Source organism: Erinaceus europaeus, chromosome 2, assembly GCF_950295315.1.
Source record: "Erinaceus europaeus chromosome 2, mEriEur2.1, whole genome shotgun sequence".
Lineage (NCBI taxonomy): Eukaryota > Metazoa > Chordata > Mammalia > Eulipotyphla > Erinaceidae > Erinaceus > Erinaceus europaeus.
In genome coordinates this window covers 202439044-202461575 of record NC_080163.1, presented here as the reverse complement: position 1 = coordinate 202461575, position 22532 = coordinate 202439044, and the positions used below count along the sequence as shown (strand labels likewise).

The following is a 22532-nucleotide window of genomic DNA, read 5'->3' as shown; positions in this document are numbered from 1 at the left end:
GCTGACCTCCCATGCCCCACTCTCTACCATGCCCCCATCTCTCTCTGTCTCTGTCCCTCTCTTTGTCCCTCCCTCCCTTGCTGGAGGGGGAAACAGGGAAGCTTTTTTTCTGCCAAGGACCACTTGGATATTTATTTTTTATTTTTTATTTTTTGTTTTTATTTTATTTATTTATTCCCTTTTGTTGCCCTTGTTGTTTTATTGTTGTTGTTGTTGATGTTTATGTCATCGTTGTTGGATAGGACAGAGAGAAATGGAGAGAGGAGGGGAAGACAGAGAGGGGGAGAGAAAGACAGACACCTGCAGACCTGCGTCACCGCCTGGGAAGCGACTCCCCTGCAGGTGGGGAGCCGGGGGCTCGAACCGGGATCCTTATGCCGGTCCTTGTGCTCTGCGCCACCTGCGCTTAACCTACTGCGCTACCGCCCGACTCCCCACTTGGATATTTATAACACTGTCTTGCAGGCCATCCAGAATGATCAGGTTTAAAATTAGCGCTTAATGTTGCTATGGAGAAAGCTCCTGGTGCCTTGGCCGGCCCGACCAGCACAGCCCATAGTCAGAGTGAGCGGCAGGCTGCTCCTCACTGAGGGGAGGGAGGATACTGAGAGGGAGGATACCTTTCTGCATCAAGCTGTAGACACAGAACGGGGTCAGGATGCTCTTGGCTCGTTGTTAAGGCTGAAACGTTTCACTTTCAGTTACTACACAGAACTCTGGCAGCTGCTATTTTTAAATGCTCACTCTGAATCAGACCGTGAGTTTTCAGTATTTTTAAAAAATACTTGATGTAGTCCCATTGGTTTGTTTCTGCTTTAGTCTTCCTTGCAATTGGGTTTGATTCATCAAAGATGTCCTTGAGGTGTAGGTGGGAAACTGTTTTACCAATGTTTTCCTCTAAGTATTTGATTGTTTCTGGTCTGACATCTAGGTCTTTGATCCATTTGGAGTTGATTTTTGTTTCTGGTGAGATAAAGTGGTTCAATTTCATTCTTCTGCATGTTTCAACCCAGTTTTCCCAGCACCATTTATTGAAGAGAGCCTCCTTTTCCCATTTAATCCTTTGGGCCCCCTTATCAAAGATTAGATGCCCATAGGTGTTGGGATTTACTTCTGGGCTTTCAATTCTGTTCCACTGGTCTGTGTGCCTATTTTTGTTCCAGTACCATGCTGTTTTGATGATGATGGCTTTATAATATAGTTTAAGGTCTGGGAGTGTGATGCCTCCATTTCTGTTTCTTTTCCTCAAGATGGTTTTGGCAATTCTAGGTGTTTTCAGGTTCCAGATAAATGATTGTAGTGTTTGTTCTATTCTCTTAAAGAAGCTTGGTGGAACTTTGATGGGTATTGCATTAATGCAATATATGCAGTATATGGCTCTGGGGAGGGCCCACTTTCCCGTATGCGTCTCCCAATCCAAACCAAATAATATTGCATCCGCCGATCACAACCTAACCAACGCAACGAGTGCCACCTCAACATGCTTCACCTCAGACTGTGTCCAGAGACTTCACGTGTGGAATGATAACCCTTCAGCTTCATTACTCGGGTGAGACCTTTCCTTTTATAGTACACTCTAATTTCATCTCAGGTGGTTCACTTTCTAACAAAGTCCCATAACCTAGATATCCACCAGTTTCAGTGAGAGAGAGCTTATGTTCACACGTATCTATAAACTACTGCAAAATACATACCTGAAAGCAGAAGTTCACTAGAGCTTGCAGTGAGTACCTCCCTAACACTTCCTCTCCACTATTCCAAGCTTGGGATCCATGATTGCTCAACAAATTGTTTGGCTTTGTGTGTTAACTCTCTTTTCAGTCACCAGGTTCCAGATGCCACCAGGATGCTGGCCAGGCTTCCCTGGATTGAAGACCCCACCAATGTGTCCTGGAGCTCAGCTTCCCCAGAGACACACCTTACTAGGGAAAGAGAGAGGCAGACTGGGAGTATGGACCAACCAGTCAACGCCCATGTTCAGCGGGGAAGCAATTACAGAAGCCAGACCTTCTACCTTCTGCAACCCACAATGACCCTGGGTCCATGCTCCCAGAGAGATAGAGAATGGGAAAGCTATCATGGGAGGGGGTGGGATATGGGGATTGGGTGGTGGGAACTGTGTGGAGTTGTACCCCTCCTACCTTATGTTTTTGTTCATTAATCCTTTCTTAAATAAAAAATGTTAAAAAAATACTTTATATATTTATGATAGATACATAAGGACTGAGAGAGTAGGGGAGAGAGAGAGAGAGAGATAGGAAGAGGGAAAGAGATCGGCAGCACTGCTTCAATAGTCACGAAGCTTTCCCCCTTGTGGGTGGGGACGAGGGGCTTGAACCTGGGTCCTTAGGTACTGTAATATGTGCACTTAACCACCTGGTCCCCTATTTTGTGTGTGTGTGTGTGTGTTTTAAAAGCACGTGGTCAGGGAGGAATCATTATAATTATGCTCACAGTTACAGGCAGAATCAGAGATGCTCTGGGAATGCTTTAAGATTATAAAATGAAGAGGAGCAGGGTTGACATCTCCCCCCCTCAGTCAGGGTTTTATACCTGAGTGGTTTCACTGCTTCCAGATTGACTTTTCACATTCAGATAAAGAGACAGAGACACCACAGTACCAGAGCTTCCCCAGGTGCTGTGGTACTTCCATGTGGTGCCAGCGTTGAAACCTAGACTGTACACATAGCCTACTCAGTGAGCCATGTTCCCGCCCCAGGGATGACACGTTTCTGACTCCACTAGCCACAGAACACATGCAGGAAGGAAATCCACTGCAGGAAGGAAATCTGAGGCCTGCATGAACAATTTAAAGTCAACTAGATTTCCCCCCCACTCCCTCAAAACTTTTTTTTTTCCAGCTTCTATTCTACTAGCCAAAAAAAGGGGGGGGGGAGTTTATGCTTTAATTTGTCAAATTTGTTCTGGAATCTTGACAGAACACTTAGTATATAGATCAGAACTGTGATGATTATGATTTTTTTAAGCATTGAACATTTTTATTAACATTCTATTTAAAAAGCTAAAAATTGCCACGGCAGGGTATTGGGAAAAGTTTTCGATTAGCAATAATCACGCCTCGGATAAACCTCGTTGGCTACAATACTGCCACTGTGCAAAGCTGATGATTATGATTTTAATGAATGTCCCTGCAGAGGGCACACCCACTGTATTTCTGCACCTACCTTTTGTTGTATCAAGGCTTCAAATAAACCATATTAGGAGGGCTAAAGGGGGTAATGTTTCAGATGACATATTGAAAAATATTTTGTGTACAGAGTAACATATAAAGATGAGAAAAATAGATGTTTTCAAAAGGACTTTGATAAATAAGATGACAGGCTAATAATTTCTAAAAAAAAAAAAAACTGAGCAATTAAAAACCTGTGAAGAAAGAATGGTTAATCAAACATCTCCCTGGTGAAAAGATAGTAAGCGCCGATGGTTTCAGACACAAGGGTTCCCTAGACACAAAGATGGTTTCAGACACAAGGGTTCCCTAGACACAAAGATGGTTTCAGACACAAGGGTTCCCCAGACACAAACTGATCACATGGTAGGAAGAGGGACAGAGGGAGGGGCAGTGTGACCTGAAAATGAAAAGTGGACAAGATCGGAGAGAAAACTTTACACATTTATCCACCTACAAACACAGATGTGAAATTCAGTACTAACGTGTCAAATATATATATATTTCTGTATCAGCCTAAGTCGAAGTTAGTTTTAGGAATGCAAAAACCACTCAACAGAAGGATTTTAAATGATAAAGTTCATTATCAGATTAAAGGAGAAGAAAAATTGAACCCAATCGGTACAGAACATGGCATTTGACAAAATTCAGTACTCTGAGAAATTCAACCACTTTTAGGAATATAAGGGAATTCATTAAATCCCAATACAGTATAAATAAAACATGTAATCAAAACCATCACATAATGTAGAAACTAGAAGTCTTTTTACTAAATTCAGATAGAAATCAATCTACCCAATCTAGACTTTTTATCTTACTTTATACCAAAGGTCCTGGAAAATGTGGGAGACGAAACAAATCAAATAGCACAAAGTGCTTAGAAATCATGGAAATAATAATAGAGATGATGGAAAGAAAGTTACAGCTCTTCACATGTGTGTCTGACTGAATTAAATACAAACGTATCCAAGAGAATCTATAAGGCATTGCAAAAAGCTGTGGCCTGTGGGTGGAAATCTAGAAGGCTGTGAGACCAGGCCAAAGCGATCTTTCTGGATGAATACCCAGACAGATACGCAGGGTTTCTGAAACAGTTACATGGATGCCATCGTAGACCAGGCAATGACGGCCTTGTGGAAGGCTCTAGGGGACAGTTTTGTGCACAGTAACAAGGTGAGGGCTCACATAGAGGCCGGGTCTGCAGGACACTCACCAGATCTGTCTTTGGAGGGTCAGGACACTCCGTGGGGAAGTAGGGGGCAGAGCTCCTGCCCACAGCACTCTCGGTGGGCAGGCGTGGGGGCTGGGCGTGCTGCCTGTAAGTGACGCTTTTAGGGGTCCAGCAGAACAGGCTGACGGATTCCCGCACACAACGTTCAATGTCGATTTCTGCACAAGAGGACATGGAGAAAGTCAATACGGGGAATTTGGAACACTTTACTTATGAAATAAACCCAGTCTTTTTTTTTTTTTTTTTTTTTTACTTTATTTTTTTTGATAGAACTGGAGGGGGAGGTAGAGAGGGAAGTTAAGAGAGACAGAGCGGCACCTGCAGCACTGCTTCACCATTCATGAAGCGTCCTGTCCCCCTCACACACACACAGGTGGGGAGTTGGGGTTCAAACCTGGGTCTTTGTGCATGGTAATATGTACACTTAACCAGGTGCATCACCACCAGGCCCCTAAACCTAGCCTTAAATGCATATAACCTAATAGGCTGTACTAATTTAATTAGAAAAATGTCAGTGGAAAAATAATGTGGGTGTTGATCAGTATCTTGATGATGGAGAAAAAAGATTTTTTTTATTATGTGTATGCCCATACAGTACACATGATGTTATATGAAAACACCTACAGGGATTTGTGAAACCAGCCTTTTGGTGACTGCCCACCACCAAAAGGTATAATAAACAAAATAAGACAGATGACTTACTTTTCACATAAAAATTTCCCAGTAAGAAATAATACAAAAACTAAACTGCTAGTTCATAGTGGACATAGCCTACATTAAATAAGGCTTCATTAATTAGAAAGGTGACAGCCGACAGCATTAAGTGCAGGGAGAAAGTTTCGATCCCCTCTCCCCACCTGCAGTGGGTAAGTGTCATGAGCGGTGAAGCAGGGCTGCAGGTGTCTCTCCCCCTCCCCTCTCAATTTCTCTCTGTGTCAGTCAACAAAAGCAAGAAAACAAAAAGGTAGCAAAGTGAGGATAAAACTGCCACCTGGTGGGGAGGAGGGGAAGAGACGTTCTGAATAAATCAAAGGATTTCTCTTACTTTTCCTCAAAGGATGAAGATTTCCAACAGTACAGAGATGGAAGAGTAGATGAGGGAGAACCACTCACAAAACTAAAGCCAGGGTGAACAGCAGACTTCTTCCTCTGCAGCGATCTTAACGTCATCTTGGTGGCTGTCAGATAGGCCCCCTGGTAGAGTTCAGAGTTTTCCATGTCTGAGAACCAGGGTTTGAGCCTCTGACACCATCTTGGATCCACGAGGAGTGGAGCAGTGCTGTGACACCTCTCTTTCTCTCTCTCTGTCTTGATCTGATTTTTTTTTTTTAAAGACAGGGACAGGAAAGAAGAGGGGTTCACCAGGATCAGTGAAATTATATAGGTGCAACCCCTAGGGCCAAATAACAGGCAAACAATGTTCAGGTACTCTGTGTTATTGCTGGGGCTTCATATATATGTGATTTTTACCATACCAGGCCACAGTTTTCAGTTAGAAAGAGACAGACAGACAGGCACAGAAAAAAAGGAGAGACAACACAGTACCAAAGCCTCCCCCAGCACCACAGGATTTACAGGAGGTGCTGAGGACTGAACCCGAGCTGTATAAGCCACAATGCAGGTGCATTCCCTGTGGGCTAGCTTGCCCTCCCTTGAGCTGTAGTTTCTAGGTTGATCTTTCTCTCTTGAACAGTTTTAAGTGTGTTTACTGTCAGCAGTCACCTATCAGCCTGCTTGAAAATGTGGAGAACAGTAAACTCAGCAGAAGAGATGGAGCCAGTGCGATACTGCGAACAAAGTCTAAGTTCGTGTCCTTGAAAAACTTTGCTCTCTCTCATCACAGTGGTCTTCCCTGCTTGCCCAGGACTGGCACATCCCACCCCTCAAAGTGCCATTTCTTTGTGAACACAGGACACCCCCGCCCCCCCGCCTCTCTCTCCAGCACGGCAGGACATGAGGGTCCCCTGGATTGTGAGCTGCTGTCTTTTGCTTTCAACTGCCACACTGTCACAAGCAGCTGTGGGGAGGGGATGTGAAAGACATCACTGCACCATCACAGACCCCTACACACCTGCCCCAGAGGCCTGCTTTACTCACCAGCTGAGAAAAAATGTGTCTGTCCTCAGGAAAAAGATGGATTTCTCAATTTGACAAATTTTGCCCAGCGATTTCACCTCCTTGGTGGCATCCCTGAGCTGACAGTAAACCTCACTCAACTAGCATGTCCAGCTTTGGCTGAATTCTGAGTTATCTGCAAAAAGTACAACCAACTTCTAACAAAAAATAAGCGTATGTTACCTCTGGGTTTGGGTTTTTCTTTTCTTTCTTTTTTTTTTTTTTAATATTTCCTCTATTACAGAAACTTCTATATTATTATTAAGAATGGGAAATTCACTGTTCAAAGCCTCTGTTGTCAGTAATATGACGAAACACTGTCCACTTGGTGACCTTAGAACCTAGTAGGCTTTCCTTTTTCTATTTTTTTTTCTTTTAATTTTTTTTTTTTACCTCCAGGATTATGTTCCTGGTGGCCATTTTTCCCCCTATTTTACTGGACAGGACAGAGAAAACTGAAAGAGGAGAGGGGGATAGAGAGAGAGATGCTTGTGAAGCATTCCCCTTGCAGGTGGGGAGCCAGGGGCTCGAACCTGGATCTTTGGGCCGGTCCTCGAGCTTAGTGCTATATGCACTTAATAGGGTGCTCTCCCCTTTCTAATTTCTACTAGAAAGGCAGAGGCCAATGAAAAGGCCTAAGTGGGAGAGACTCCGAGGGCCACACAGCTACAGAAAACACACAGTCTTATTTAGATAAGACGGCTGCTTTTCTTTTTTTTTGGATTTTTTTCTCTTTTTATTTATTTCCTTTTGTTGCCCTTGTCTTATTGTTGTAGTTATTATTGATGTTGTTGTTGTTGTTGGATAGGACAGAGAGAAATGGAGAGAGAAGGGGAAGACAGAGAGGGGGAGAGAAAGACAGATACCTGCAGACCTGCTTCACCGCCTGGGAAGCGACTCCCCTGCAGGTGGGGAGCCGGGGGCTTGAACCAGGATCCTTATGCCGGTCCTTGCGCTTAGTGCCATGTGCGCTTATCCCGCTGGGCTACCGCCCAACTCCCCGCTTTTCTGTTTAAAAATATTTATTTACTTATTTATTCCCTTTTATTGCCCTTGTTGTTTTATTGTTGTAGTTATTACTGTTGTCATCATTGTTACATAGGACAGAGAGAAATGGAGAGAGGAGGGGAAGACAGAGAGGGGAGAGAAAGACAGACACCTGCAGACCTGCTTCACCGCCTGTGAAGCGACTCCCCTGCAGGTGGGGAGCTGGGGGCTCCAACCGGGATCCTTACGCCGGTCCCTGCGCTTTGCGCCACGTGCGCTTAACCTGCTGAGCTATGGCCTGGCCCCCACGGCTACTTTTTGTTGATATCTATACCTGGTAAGTCGGAGAAGAGAAGGATGCACTCGTTGAACCCATTAGCCAGAAGCCGGTCTCTCAGCTGCTGAAGAATCGCTACTCCGATACAGAAGGGGAAGGAGGCGTTCCCAAGCAGCAGGGTGTCCCAGAGGTGGAAGATTTTGTGCAGCGGAAACACATCTGGAACACGAGAGAGCACTGAAAACGTATGGAGCAATACAACGGAAACAGGCCTACTATCTGCAAAACGGAGACCCTCCCCCCAAATCTTCATCTGAACTTTTCCAGCCTCTAGGTTCATGATGGTTCAACAATGTGTTTGGCTTTGTATGTTAACGCCTTTTTCAGCCACCAGGTTCCAGATGCTAACATGATGCCAACCGGACTTCCCTGGACAGACGACCCCACCGATGTGTCCTGGAGCTCCGCTTCCCCAGAGCCCTGCCCCACTAGGGAAAGAGAGAGGCAGGCTGGGAGTATGGATCCACCTGCCAACACCCATGTTCAGTGGGGAAGCAATGACAGAGGCCAGACCTTCCACCTTCGGCACCCACAATGACCCTGGGTCCATACTCCCAGAGGGATAAAGAATAGGAAAGCTATCAGGGGAGGGGATGGGATACGGAGTTCTGGTGGTGGGAACTGTTTGAAATTGTACCCCCTCTTATCCTATGGCCTTGTCAATACTTTGATTGTATAAATAATTTTTAAGTGGGTTTTTTCGGTAGCGCAGCGGGTTAAGCGCAGGGACACAAAGCACAAGGACCGGCATAAGGATCCCGGTTCGAACCCCGGCTCCCCACCTGCAGGAGAGTCGCTTTACAGACAGTGAAGCAGGTCTGCAGGTGTCTGTCTTTCTCTCCCCCTCTCTGTCTTCCCCTCCTCTCTCCATTTCTCTCTATTCTGTCCAACGACGATGACATCAATAACAGCTACAACAATAAAAAAAAGAAGAAGAAGAAGCTCTAGTATTGGCGCTCCACTTCCCCAGATCCCCGCCCCACTAGGGAAAGAGAGAGACAGGCTGGGAGTGTGGATCCACCTGTCAACACCCATGTTCAGCAGGGAAACAAATTACAGAAGCCAGACCTTCCACCTTCTGCACCCCACAATGACCCAGGGTCCATGCTCCCAGAGGGATAGAGAACAGGAAAGCTATCAGGGGAGGGGGTGGGATATGGAGTTCTGGTGGTGAGAACTGTGTGGAGCTGTGCCCCTCTTATCCTATGGTTTTGTGAGTGTCCCTTTTTATAAATAAAAATTAAAAAAAAAAAAAAGAAAACACATGAAGCTTGAACACCAAGAATGGGAAATGCACTGTTCAAAGCCCCTGTTGACAGTAAAAAGGCAGAAACACTGTCCACTTGGTCAGCTTATGAACAAAACAAACAGGCTCTCCCCTTTAAAATGCTTTTTCCTCTAATTTCTTTTATTATTATTATTATTGTATATATATTTTCCTCCAGGGCAATCACTGGGTCGTGGTCTTGACACTACAAATCCACTGCTCCTGGAAGCCTTTTTTTTTTTTTTTTTTTTTTTGCATTTCATTGGACAGGACAGAGAGAAACTGAGAGAGGAGGGGAAGATACATGCTGATCACCTTGTAAGCAGAATGATTATTGAAGAAACACTCAACTGCATTTATAACATACTTATTTAACTTGTGAATGCATCCCTTCCTAAGCTGTCTTCTTGTACAAATGCTCACTAGGCTAGGCGGGCAGGTAACATTTTCTAACTTCCACGAAGGTCCCTAGCAGGGTTCCATGCATGACTCTTCCTCGAGCTTGGCCATTACAACACCCTCAAAATCTTGTTTCAGATCCGGCATCCCCGTATTTCTATGACACACTCTAAATAACTGCTTTCCGAAACTCCCACAAAAATCAGATCAGCAGTTTTCTATTAATTAATTAATTAATTTTTTTTGCAGTACTCTTTGAACAGTACTACAGATGACATTTCTGGTGACTGCATCAAGATCTACCCCAGACGTTGTCTTCCGATTATCATGGGCACATACTGAAGCAGGATGTCACTGATAAGTAAAATAGTCTGCATTTACGCAATCTCATTTTTTTTTTTAAATAGGGATTCCATCTTAGCAAACAACCAAAGTATTTTGTTACTAGAGACTCTCTAAAAAGCAGGCCTAATTTGGTTATAAAATTTGCCTTTCAAGACTACATATAAGCGCTGTGGCAGGAGGCCAAGAGACAGAGCTCACTTTATTTACGATGTGCGACGACCACGGCTAAAGTCCTGCGGGGAGTTTCATGAGTGGTGGAACAGTGCTGTGGTGTCTATTCTCTCTGTCTATTTCTCTCCCCCTCTACTAAGAACAAACTCCTAGTGGGGGCAGTGCGGTTGTGCAGGTGTGGAGCTCAGTGCTGATCCTGGAGGCAAAAACACGAGAGCTGACGGTAACTTCTTTTCCAGGAGGAGGCAGGGGTTTGGTAAATGGCACAATGTGTAAGACAAGCATTCATCACAGACACTACTTTCATTCACAGAACAATGAAGACACTTTTTTTTTCAACCTTATTTGATAGGACAGGGAGAAACTGAGGAGAGCAGATAGAGAAGGAAAGAGAGACGAAGAGATACCTGTCGCCCTGCTTTACCACCTGTGAGGTCTGCCCCCTGCAGTTGGGCACCTGGGGCTTGAACCTGCATCCTTGCACACGATAGTGTGTGTGCGCGCTTAACCAGGCGCGCTACTGCCCGGCCCCCAATTCAAACACTGCCTGCCTCACTCCCTTATACTGCAAAGTGACTGGAATGAATGTTCATGCGATGAACTCTGTCTGATGTTACTCAGTATCCAAGCCACTGGTGCGGGGGGCATGGAGTGCGGTCAAGAAGAGAGGAAAGAAAACTTACGCGTGAACATGGTGAGGAACCACGGGATGGCGTAGAGCTGCGGGTGAGGAGAGAGGAAGCACAAGAGTGTGAGAATAGCTAGCTTTCAACTCAGCAACAAACCACACTATGCATGGGTCCACTCCGTTGCTTTTCACGAAAGAGAATATGGAGATTTAAATGTTACCATCACAAACACTCTCCTGAGCATCGATGTCCATCACAGATGCTGCAGATGACACTTCTGCCAAGAATTAACCCGCAGGGAGTCGGGCTGTAGCGCAGCGGGTTAAGCACAGGTGGCGCTAAGCTCAAGGACCGGCGTCAGGATCCCGGTTCGAGCCCCCGGCTCCCCACCTGCAGGCAGGTCCCTTCACAGGCGGTGAAGCAGGTCTGCAGGTGTCTGTCTTTCTCTCCCCCTCTCTGTCTTCCCCTCCTCTCTCCATTTCTCTCTGTCCTATCCAACAACAACGACATCAATAATAACTACAACAATAAAACAACAAGGGCAACAAAAGGGAATTAAAAAAAAAAAAAGAATTAACCCGCAGACGGAATGCCTCATAAAATGTACACTCAACACTAGGATTAATCCAATCACTCCTTTCAAGGATAGATACATCTTCCTACAAGCTGTATGAAGATATCTCTGCGCTCTCACCACTGAGGGGCTACCTTTATTCAGTATATATATATATATATATATATATATATATATATATATATTAAATAAAGATTTTCTTCCTCTCTCTTTGATAAGGGAAACTGTGCCTGGCTGCCTCTGGTGTTTTCCAGATTCGCTTCCCTTCCAGTGATGGGATAAAAACAAGATTCCTGATGACGAACACTTTGGATCCTGGGGGAATTGGGGTTCAGAGCCCTCTGGTCATCTTGTCCCTGACATTTCTCCCCCTCAGGGAGTCTGGACCCAAATTTTTTATGGGGAGCAGAAGGTGGGAGTTCTGGCTCCCGTCATTGCTTCTCCGCTAGACATGGGTGTTGGCAGGTGGATCCACACTTTCAGCCTGTGTCTGTCTTTCTTTTTTTATTGTTGTAGTTATTGTTGTTGTTATTCATGTTATCGCTGTTGGATAGGACAGAGAAATGGAGAGAGGAGGGGAAGACAGAGATGGGGAGAGAAAGACAGACACCTGCAGAACTGCAGCCTGTTTCTATCTTTCCCTAGTGGAGGGGAGGGACCTCATATTAGTGAGGTCGTCTGCCCAAGGAGGGTAACACAGCATTTTTAAAGTTCTAAAAAAGAAAAGAAAAAAAAAAACTTCACACGTGTCAACTCAGAATTGTAAACGCAGATTTTCCTCCCAACCCACCCCAAACACACGGGTAAAGTGAAGACATTGTCACCCGTGGACTCTGGGAGCATTCATCACAGGCAGTGTCACCTGACAAGCGGTGTGGGTAGAATCTTACATCCAACATCGGCAGGGAATTTTGCTAAATGGAAATACTGGTTCAGAAAAGCTCAGCGACATACTGAAGTGTCTTAATACACACAGAAAAACAGAAACTGTGACAACATGAAACAGCATCACTTTTTTTGGGGGGGGAGGGAAAAACTTATTTTGGTTAACATCTAGTAGCTTCTGTATTGTAATTTAAAATTTATACATACTTTTTAAAAGGTCTCAGTAAGTACTGATAGAGTCCAGATTAAAACAACAACAACAACAACAACAAACTATCTGGGTCTTCAATAATTTAAAATGTAAAAGGAGTCCTGAGACCAGAAAGTTAGATTATCCTATTCTTTATTTCTCTCTGTCTTTTTTTCACCTCCAGGGTTATCAGTGGGGCTCGGTGGGCTCTATGAATCCACTGCTCCTGGGGCCACTGTTTCCATTTCATTGTAGAGGACAGAGAGAGAGTGAGAGAGGAGGGGACCGAGAGGGAGACACACCTGCAGACTCTGATTGGCCCGCTTCTCCAACCAAAGCCCGTATCTGGGCTCTCACTGGTGGGCTATTTTTAAAGACCCGCCCTCCACCCAATGCCTGCACTCTGATAGGCCAGGGGCTTTGGGCACGCCCAGAAGCCCTGGCAGACATTTCATTGGCCAGTGTCCTTAGTGCGCCCGCGCAGGACTTCAATCTTGGTGTTTTGCTGCCCTCTTGTGGACACGCAACAGAATGCAGCTGAGGACAGACATCCACAAGCTCCCAATGGAGGCTTCCCACACCAATAGAGAAACCCATCACCTGGGAAAGCCTTTCAGGGAAACACCACACTGTAAAGGCAAGAACAGACACTTGGGGGATCCTACGTGCAATTCCAGCCTTGACATGCACGGTGGGCAAAGCCTGAGCTCTCCTGCAAAATGCTTCCACACAACTACTACTGGGGTTTGCTGCCCTCTCATGGACACGCAGCAGAATGCAGCTGAGGACAGAATCCCAGAAGCTCTCAGTGGAGTCTTCCCACACCGAGAGAGAAATGCCATCAGCCGGGAAAGCCTTTGGAGCGCGGCACCAAACCACAAAGGAAAGAACAAAGGGTTTGGGAAATCTGAAGTGCAATTCCAACCTTGACACCCACAGTGCACAATGCATGAGCTCTCCTCATTCCACACAATGCTTACACACAACTGCCCAGCTGGGGGAAGACAGAAACAGGCTGGGGGTGTGGATCCACCTGTCAACATCCATGTTCAGTGGGGAAGCAATGACCGAATCCAGACCTCCCACTTTCTGCTCCCCATAATGATCTTTAGTCCATACTCCCAAAGGGATAAAGAAAAGGGAATTTTTCAATACAGCAATTCCTGGTTGGGGGAGGGCCTGGGGTTAGAGCAGAAGTTCTGAGTTTGGTCCCAGCACTCAATCTGCTGGCACGATGCTCCAGCCCTCTCTCCTGAGAAATAAATCTTGAATCCTTCTGTATGTATTTCTTTAATTTTATTATTTTTTTTCTTTTCTTTTTTTAACCAGAGCACTGCTCAGTTCTGGCTTATGGTGGCACTGAGGATTGAACTTGGGGTCTTTGATGCCTTAGGCATGAAAGGTTTTTTTTCCTTTTTATTTTTTTAGCCAGAGCACTACTCAGCTGTGGCTTATGGTGATGCTGAGGATTGAACTTGGAACCTGGGAGTCTCAGGCCTAACAATCTGTTAGCACAAACCATTATGCTATTTGCCCTGCCCAGGCATGAAAGTCTTTTTGAATAATCATGATGCTTTTTTCCTGTCCTTAAATTTCTACTTTATACATAGTATGACTTCAGTTCAATAAGGAAATCTATAATCATCATGAAGCATTCCTTCTTTTAGTTTATAGCTTAGTTAATGGTGTTGTTTTCCTTTCAGATCAAATCCCATAACAGTACAACAGTCAGTTCCTCCATCTTCAGCGCTAGCTGGGAGACTTACTGAGTATTGTTTTGCATTATACTTCATGTTTATGTCAACCCCGTTAAAGGTATATAAAAACGAATACAAGTGGCCAGGCAGTGATGCACCTGGTTAAACGCTCACATTACAGCACACAAGGTCCCAGGTTTAAGCCCCTGGTCCCCACCTGCAGGAGGAAAGCTTCACAAGTGGTGAAGCAGGGCTGCAGGTGTCTCTCTGTCTCCCACCCCTCCTCTCAATTTCTGTCTCTATCCACTAATTAAAAAAAGATTTAAAAGATGAATATGTAATTTGATGATGTGTGTAATGGATAATTTTTATAAGGTTTGTCATTTTCCATCCATAATTATGGGGCTGACCTTTATTCTGTGTTTTGTGGTGTTCTTTTACATACACGTGAACCCTCGGTGAATGAGCGAGGGGCTCAAATAAGACGCGTCTCTCTATAAACCTAGAAGCAAAATGACAGTGTGGATATTAAGGATGTTACCTTTTATTTTTATTTTTTTTTAACAGAGCATCATTGCTCAGCTCTGGCTGCCCTGCCCCACTAGGGAAAGACAGAAACAGGCTTGAGGTATGGAGTCACTTGTCAATGGCCAGGCCCAGCAGAGAGGCAATTACAGAAGCTAAACCTCCCACCTCCTGTTCTCCATCAGGAATTGTGGTCCGGGGGCCAGGTGGTGGTGCACCTGGTTAAGTGCACACATGCTATTGCTTAAGGACCCAGGTTCAAGCCCCTGGTCCCCACCTGTAGGAGGGAAGCTTCAGAAGCAGTGGAGCAGAGTTGCAGGTGTCTCTGTCTCTCTCCCTCTCAATCTTTCCTTCTCCCTTCTCAATTCCTGTCTTTCTCTTATAAATAAATAAAATGAGGGCAGGGGTAGATGGCATAATGGCTATTCAAAGACAATCTCATACTTGAGGCTCCAAAGTCCCAGGTTCAATCCCCTGCACCACAATAAGCCAGAGCTGTGCAGTGCTCTGGTGTTTCTCTCTCTGCATCTCTTTCAAAAATAAAATAAAATAAAATAAAAGAATTCTGCTCCATACTGCCAGAGGGATAAAGAATAGGGGAGCTTCCAATGGTGGGGATGGGACAAGGACCTCTGGTGGTGAGAACTGTGAGGAATTATACCCCTGTTATCTTACAGTCCTGTTTTTCAATATTAAATCACTAATAAAAAATTCAATATTAATAGTCACTGTTTAACACGATTTACGAAATTGTGAAAAAGAGAATACAGGTGAGAAGTAGGCTGAATGTGAATTCAGACGTTTAGCTCGATGTGGGTGAACAAGGAGCAAATGAAGCAAGGCAAAAAAAACCAAAATCTGGCAGTCTATGTGAGATGTTAAGCAAAACATGGTAGATACTACCCAAGAGAGTCTTGAGTTAACAAGTCCTATTTCTTCAAAGACAGGCCTGAATAGCTAGGATGCTTGGCCTTTCCGGAGAGCTGTGAGAATATGGAAGGTCACCAGTCTCAGGGGGCCTTGTACAGAGACGGTGAGAATTGCTAGTGGAAACTCATTCAGATAAGGACTCCCGTGACCACAAAACTTTAGAAACAGCACTCTCTTGGCTCTGCTGATTTCTGCTTCTGGTTCTATTCTTGTACCAAGTACTTAGTAAGTACTGTGTGTGCTTAGCCAGGTGGCCACTACCTGGCCCATAATGTCAAGTACTCACATCTGGGATGAATCCAATCTCATTGAGGTGGTTACTTAGTTCTGGGTCGTGGAATGCGATCATTTGAGAGAACACGGTCAGGTACTCTGAAAGGATGACAAGTTTACAAGAATCTTGGTCTCGGTACAGGACCTCAAACAACGACATTAAATTCACAGGAGTTAGCATCACTGGTGTCTTGTGTGAGGTCATAATAGTTCCATGAAGAAAACTCAACTTTAATAGTTTTTTTTTAATATTTTATTTTTATTTTATTTTTGAGAGAGATGGAGAGAGAGAGAGAGAGAGAGACTGAGAGAGAGAAATAGAGAGAAATAGAGACACACCAGAACACTGCTCAGTGCTGGCTTATGGTGGTGCAAGGATTGAACCTGGGACTTGGGAGCCTCAGGCATGAGAGTCTGTTTGCAGAACCATGATGCTGTCTCCCCCCACTCTCCCCACTTTAATAGTTTTCTGTGCTAGCACTTTCCTCACTTACTAATAATTCTTTTAAAAAAAATATTATTATCTTAATTACTGGGAAGAAACATCCAGAAATTGAGAGGGATGGGGGAGATAGAGAAGGAAAGAGACAGACACACCTGCAGTCCTGCTTCACCACTTGCAAAGCTTTCTCCTTGGGTGACCGGGGGCTGATGATTCTTAACCAAATATATACCAAAAGTTATGTGGGGGCTTTCTCTCTCTCTCTCTTTCTCTCTCTCTGCTTCCAGGGTTATCACTGGAGCTTGGTGCTGACACTACAAATCTATCCTTCCTGTTGGTCAACTTTTCTATTTTACTGGGTAGGACAGAGAGAAATTGAAAGAGGAGTGGGAGATAGGGAAGGAGAGAGAAAGACAGACACCTGCAGACCTACTTCACTACTTGTGAGGCGTCCCCAGTGAGGTGTGCAGTGGGGGCTTGAACCTGGATCCTTGTGTTTTGCACTATGTGTGCGTGACTGGGTGTGCCACCACCCGGCCCTCAGGCTTCTTTACTGTCCTCATATTGTCCTATGTCTTGGATGGTAGGTTAGACAATGAGTGATGTTTTCCTACTAGTGCAACAAATAAATTTTCCCTAGAGATAATAAAGATCAAGCCACACTTTATTGTCAGTCATAAGTAGAATAATTATGAATTAAAGTTGTTTATCTGTACAGATATAAAGATTGGCTTCAATTTTAATTTTTCCCCATTCTGCATTTGACATATTTAGGAAGAAGAATTAACATCATGTTAATCAGAAAATAAACACATAGTAGACCCTTAAAATTAACTGTTGATTTTAACTCTATTTTCATTCAAAGGGCTTGGTTGGACAGGAGAATAATTTTCTTTTCTTTTTTTTTTTTTTTTGGTCCCAGTCTATCTACAATTTTTTTTATTCTTGCCGATTTACTCACTACATTCAAACGTGAATTAAATAGCAGCAAATAATGACCACGCCTTTTCTAATTAATAATCCAAAAAAAAAAAAAAGTAAAAACACAAAATGAATGTTCACTTCTAAGAGCTCAACTTCCTCATCTTATTTTTTCTTCCTCATTTTATCTGGAAACGGAGAAGACAGTAAATCGATGAGAACTCTCTCGGCCTGGAGGAAGGTGCAGGGGAGGGAGCCCAGTCTGATGGTGGGAAGGGCTCCAGAGCGTGGGTGGTAGGGCCCTGAGGCACCACTTGTCCCCAGAGGTGAGACGCTGCACTCTCAAGCCCACCTCCCCCTTCCCTACTGGCTTCTTTCTGTCTCTACCCAATAAATAACTAGATAATTTAAAATAAAACATGAAGAGGTTCTGTATTTAAGAAATGATATCTCTCAGAATTCCTTTGGTTTTTTTTTTTTTTTTTTTTTATGGTTCCACGAAAAATTCAGGATTCTTTGCTTAATTTTATTTATTTATTTATTATTGAATTATTTATTTATTTGCCTCCAGGGTTATTGCTGGGGCTCAGTGCCTACACTAAGAATCCACTGCTCCTGGAGGCTATTTTTTTCCCTTTTGTTGCCCTTGTTGCTTATCATTGTTATTATTATTGTTGTTGTTGTTGGATAGGACAGAGAGAAATGGAGAGAGGAGGGGAAGACAGAGAGGGGGAGAGAAAGATAGACACCTGCAGACCTGCTTCACCACCAGTGGAGTGAAGCGACTCCACTGCAGGTGGGGAGCCGGGGGCTTGAACCGGGATCCTTACACTTTGTGTCGGTCCTTGCGCTTTGTGCCACGTGCACTTAACCCGCTGCACTACCACCCGGCTCCCTGAATTCATTATTTTACTTTGAGAGGACAGAGAAAAATTGTGAGGAATGGGGCAACAGAGTGAAAGAGAGATACCTGCAGCCCTGCTTTCCTGCTCGTGAAGCTTCCTCCCTGCAGGTGGGGACCAGGGGCTTGAACCCAGGTCCTTGTGCCTGGTGATATGTGCACCACCTTCCAGCCCCAGTTTGCTTGATTTTGTTGAAGAATGTCACTGAGATTTTGATAGGGACTGTACTGACTCTGTAAGTTAGCTGAGATAGAATGGAGATTTTTACAAGATTTATTGATTCATTTAAACTTTTTCAATTTTTTTTACTCTCTTTTTCCTAATAGGTTTGGAGGGAGTCTTTAGGGTTTTTCTATAAATATTCTCATGCCTCATGTCTCATGTCATGCTGGGGATCCAAACCCAGATCCTTGAGCATGGTAAGTGTGTGGTATGTGCTTTACCCACTGGTGGGCAACCTCCTGGTTTCCTTTCATATTTCATCGGATCAAGATGACAGATTTCACTGAGCATTAGTTATTTGTGACGTGAGTACCTTCCCCGTAAAAGGTAAGAAAAGACATGTGTTTACCTTGTATTACATGTGAGTTGTCTTTCAAGAAGAAGTTATACAGGTACTTGGGGATGAAGGCAGACATACACGCGTAAGCCAGGGCTAAGAACAAGAAAGGCAAAAGCCCAGTCAGATCATGTGTTACCCCACAATAGTAAAAATGCTGAAATTGAGTATTTTTGATTTTTTTTTTTTTTTACCAGAGCACTGCTCAGCTCTGGCTTATGGTTGTGCGGGGGATTGAACCTGGGACTCTGGAGCCACAGGCACGTTAGTTTCTTGGCATAACCATTATGCTACCTACCCACTGCCCTAATTTAGTATTTTTCAGTGCTAAGTATGACCATCAATAATGGGCTTAACAAATCTCAAAACGCCCAGTTGTCATTGTTGCAAACGCAAGGAGCTAGGAACTTTGGATTCAGAAATACTCATATACCGTTGTTTCCTTCTCAAAAGAGCATGTACAAAAAGCTTATAGCTATTGAGTAATATCACACTGAATGAAAGATGGGGAAACACAGCAGAAGGCAGGGTCTTTTCTCCTACTTTTATTTACTCATCATTGTTCTATTTTGATTCATATCTGTGCAAGAAGGCAATAAAACAATTTAAAATTAAGAAAAAAGAAAAAGGAGAGAGAGAGAGAGAGAGAGAGAGAAAAGCCAGGGAGACAGCTCAGCCTCTCAGAGCACCAAATTACACACCTGGGACCCCCAGAGGCCTGACTCCGCTCCCGCTACACTTTATGTTAGAGGTAAACGGTGCTCTGGTTCTCTCTCTCTCTCATAGTAAGTATAAAACATCATTAAAAAAAATGAGTCAAATAAATCCACAGACTAAAAACTAAAGTCAAGAGAAGTAAGATTTTTTTTTCTTATGTATTTATTACTGGATAGAGACAGATAGAAATTGAGAGAGGAGGGGGAGCTAGAGAGGGAGAGAGACAGAGAGACACCTGCAGCCCTGCTTCACCACCCGTGAAGCTTTCCCCCTGCAGGCGGCGACCAGGGACTTGAACCCTGGTCCTTGTGCACTGTAATGTGTGCACTCTACCAGGTGAGCCACCACCTGGCCCCCAAGAAGTAAGAATCTTCTCTCAAGGTTCACAGTCACCAAAGTAGATGACGTCACTTAGAATGACCTGGCACCATCTCTCACTGGTGTCCAGTCTAGGCAGAAGTCAGCTCTCTTTGAAGGAGGCCCACTCTGCCTGCGTCCCAGGACCAAACAGACAGCCTTTCCTTCCTGAGTCAATGCACAGCAGGGACACAGATGGGAGACTGACCTTCATTGTTGAAATTTAAGTACAGGAACGGAGCACAGAGGGAGTCGAGACCTGGTGGGGAGAGAGAAGGAGAACTCTGGAATAAATGGAGCCCAGTCAGGCAGTAGATTTTCACCTTGCTCACTTCTCTGTACTGCTTGTGGATTAAACCGTATCAACGCCACCCTGTCACCCTGTCACTGGAAATATACTGTGACCTCCACAGTCATCATAAGGAGTAACTGACAGTGTGGGGATGAAGAGACACAGAGAAAACTGCACAAGCGACAACAAGTTTGAGACAGGGCTGTTTCTGTGTTATCTCAACTTATTTTCAAGCCTATCTCATTTTGTTTTAATCTTTATTTACTGGCTAGAGACAGGCAGAAGTTGAGAAGGGAGGGGAGATAGAGAGGGAGAGAGACAGAGAGACACCTGCAACCCTCATGAAGCTTTTCCTCTGCAGGTGGGGACCTGAGGCTTGAACCTGGGTCCTTGTGCACTATAAGGTGTGTGCTCAGCCAGGTGTTGCACTGCCTGGTCCCTCTGTGTGATCAGATGTGTCCTCAGGGCTGGTTACAAAGTTCCTATCAGGACTGTGAAGTACTCTTGGGAGAAACAACACAACAGTTAAGCAAATGACGTACATGCCCAAGTCTCTTAAGCTCAGAGGTTCAATCTCCAGCACTACTATCAACCAGGGCTGAGCAGTGGCCCGGTTAAAAAAAAAAAGAATATGACATATCTCCTTTTTTTTTTTTTTTTTTTTGCCTCTAGGGTTGTTGCTGGGGCTCAGAGCCTGCACTCTGAATCCACTGCTCCTGGAGGCCATTTTTTCCCCCATTTTGTTGCCCTTGTTGTTGTTATTGTTGTTGTTGGACAGGACAGAGGGGAATCGAGAGAGGAGTGGACGAGTGGATCACTTGTGAAGCGACGCCCCCTGCAGGTGGGGAGCTGGGAGTTAGCCATGTGCACTTGACCCGCTGTGCTACCTCCTGGCCCCCTCTCCTTTGTTTTCATGAGAGATTGGGGAATAGTTACAGGGTCTTGTGCCCAGGTTTTTACTCTTCAGCTTCAGAGGAGAGAAGAGGGAGGACAGATGGCACAGCACTGCTCCCCCGTGCACAGAGCTCTCCTGCAGCTGGCCATGGAGCTGCCCTGTGGAATCTGCAGCGTGGCAGGGTGTGTGTGTGTGCCCCTGAATCATCTCTCAGCTGGACCCAATATTTCACTTCATGATAATAATGCTGTCCACATGCTGCAAGCAAGTACACTTCTTTGGAAGCTTATATGCAATAGTTGGAAAGATACAGAGATATAAAATAGCCAGAGTTAAAAGAAAAAAAAAAAAAACCCACAAAGGCAGGCAAAATAGTTCATTTGGCTAGTGTGTTGCTTTGCCACGTGTGAGAGGCCCAGGTTGATCCCAGCTCCCACCAGAAGGGAGCTTCAGAACTGTGGTCTTTTTCTCTGTCTCTCCTCGCCTCTATCTAAAACAAAAACAAACAAACAAAACACAGAAAAACAAAAAGGATCAATTCATTTTAAGCTTGGTTAGGAATGGAGAGTTGAAATATAAACCTATTGTTTCTAACAACTTCTTCAAAGATGGGAATAGGTGGAATGGCTCTCCTCATTCATGGACTTATTAATGGCCACAAAAAACCAATAATGGGAAAACTAAAACCCAGGAAGTGGTGCATTCAAGAGATTTCTTTACAAACAGTCAATACTAAGAGCAGTTTGACCTAGTCCCAGATTCCTGCTATATGCAGGATAACCATATGTTGTAAACCACTAAGTGGCAGCCAGTCCCAAGTTACTTATGGTACAAAACTATTTCCTCATTTTCGTCTTTATTGCAGAGATGCACGTACAGAGATTACAAAAGCACAAAATGTTTTACTTTCTTGATCGTCATAATGGCAAACTGTCTCACCCCACTCAGTATCGTGCATTTTATTTATTTATTTACTTATTGCCTCCAGAGTTATCTCAGGGACTTGGTGCCTATACTATGAATCCACTGCTCCTGGAAGCTGTTTTTTTCCATTTTGTTGCCCTTGTTGTTGTTATTGTTATTGCTGCCATTGTTGTTGTTGGACAGGACAGGGAGAAATCGAGAGAGGAGGGAGAGACAAAGGGGGAGAGAAAAACACCTGCAGACCTGCTTCACTGCCTGTGAAGCGACCCCCCTGCAGGTGAGGAGCCGGGGGCTCGAACCTGGATCCTGACGCCGGTCCTTGCGCTTCATGGCATGCGTGCGTGCGTGCTTAACCCGCTGATTTCAATCACATCTGCCAGGTATTATGACACTGTTTACTTCCTCCCTCTCCCTTCCTTTTCTTTTCTTTTCTTTTCCTTAAGTTCTCTTGTAAACATCTCGTAAAAATGGGTTAGGGCTGTCAAAATAGCTCACTTGGTGCACAGATTTGCCGTGTCTGAGACCCAGGTTCAAGCCCAGCCTCCACGGCATTAAAGGAAGCTTCAGTGCTGTGATGTCTCCGATTCTCTGTCTCTCTGCTTTTTCTGTCTCAATATATGAAAAAAAGCATCATAATTTTAGTATTAACTTAAAATTTCTTATTTGTTTATTTATTATTAGAGAGAGACAGAGAGAAATTGAGAGGAGAGGGAGAGAGACAGAGAGATATCTGCAGCCCTGCTTCACCACTCGTGAAGCTTCCCCCCAGTAGGTAGGA

The 22532-nt window shown here is 44.4% G+C and overlaps 1 protein-coding gene and 1 pseudogene across 4 annotated transcripts in view; both read right to left on the bottom strand.

Annotated features, from left to right (window-relative positions):
• Nucleotides 1–22532, bottom strand: part of TBCK (TBC1 domain containing kinase) — a 153457-nt gene that overhangs the window by 6864 nt on the left and 124061 nt on the right. For all 4 annotated transcript variants that reach the window (XM_060186295.1, XM_060186298.1, XM_060186296.1 and 1 more), the window contains 6 exons: nt 19852–19902; nt 18582–18665; nt 15759–15844; nt 10726–10762; nt 7858–8019; nt 4404–4579 (listed from right to left, as the gene is read on the bottom strand). In XM_060186295.1, coding sequence (XP_060042278.1) covers nt 4404–4579; nt 7858–8019; nt 10726–10762; nt 15759–15844; nt 18582–18665; nt 19852–19902 — 596 coding nt within the window. The remainder of the gene's footprint in view (nt 1–4403; nt 4580–7857; nt 8020–10725; nt 10763–15758; nt 15845–18581; nt 18666–19851; nt 19903–22532) is intronic.
• Nucleotides 2999–3123, bottom strand: LOC132537132 (U4 spliceosomal RNA; annotated as a pseudogene).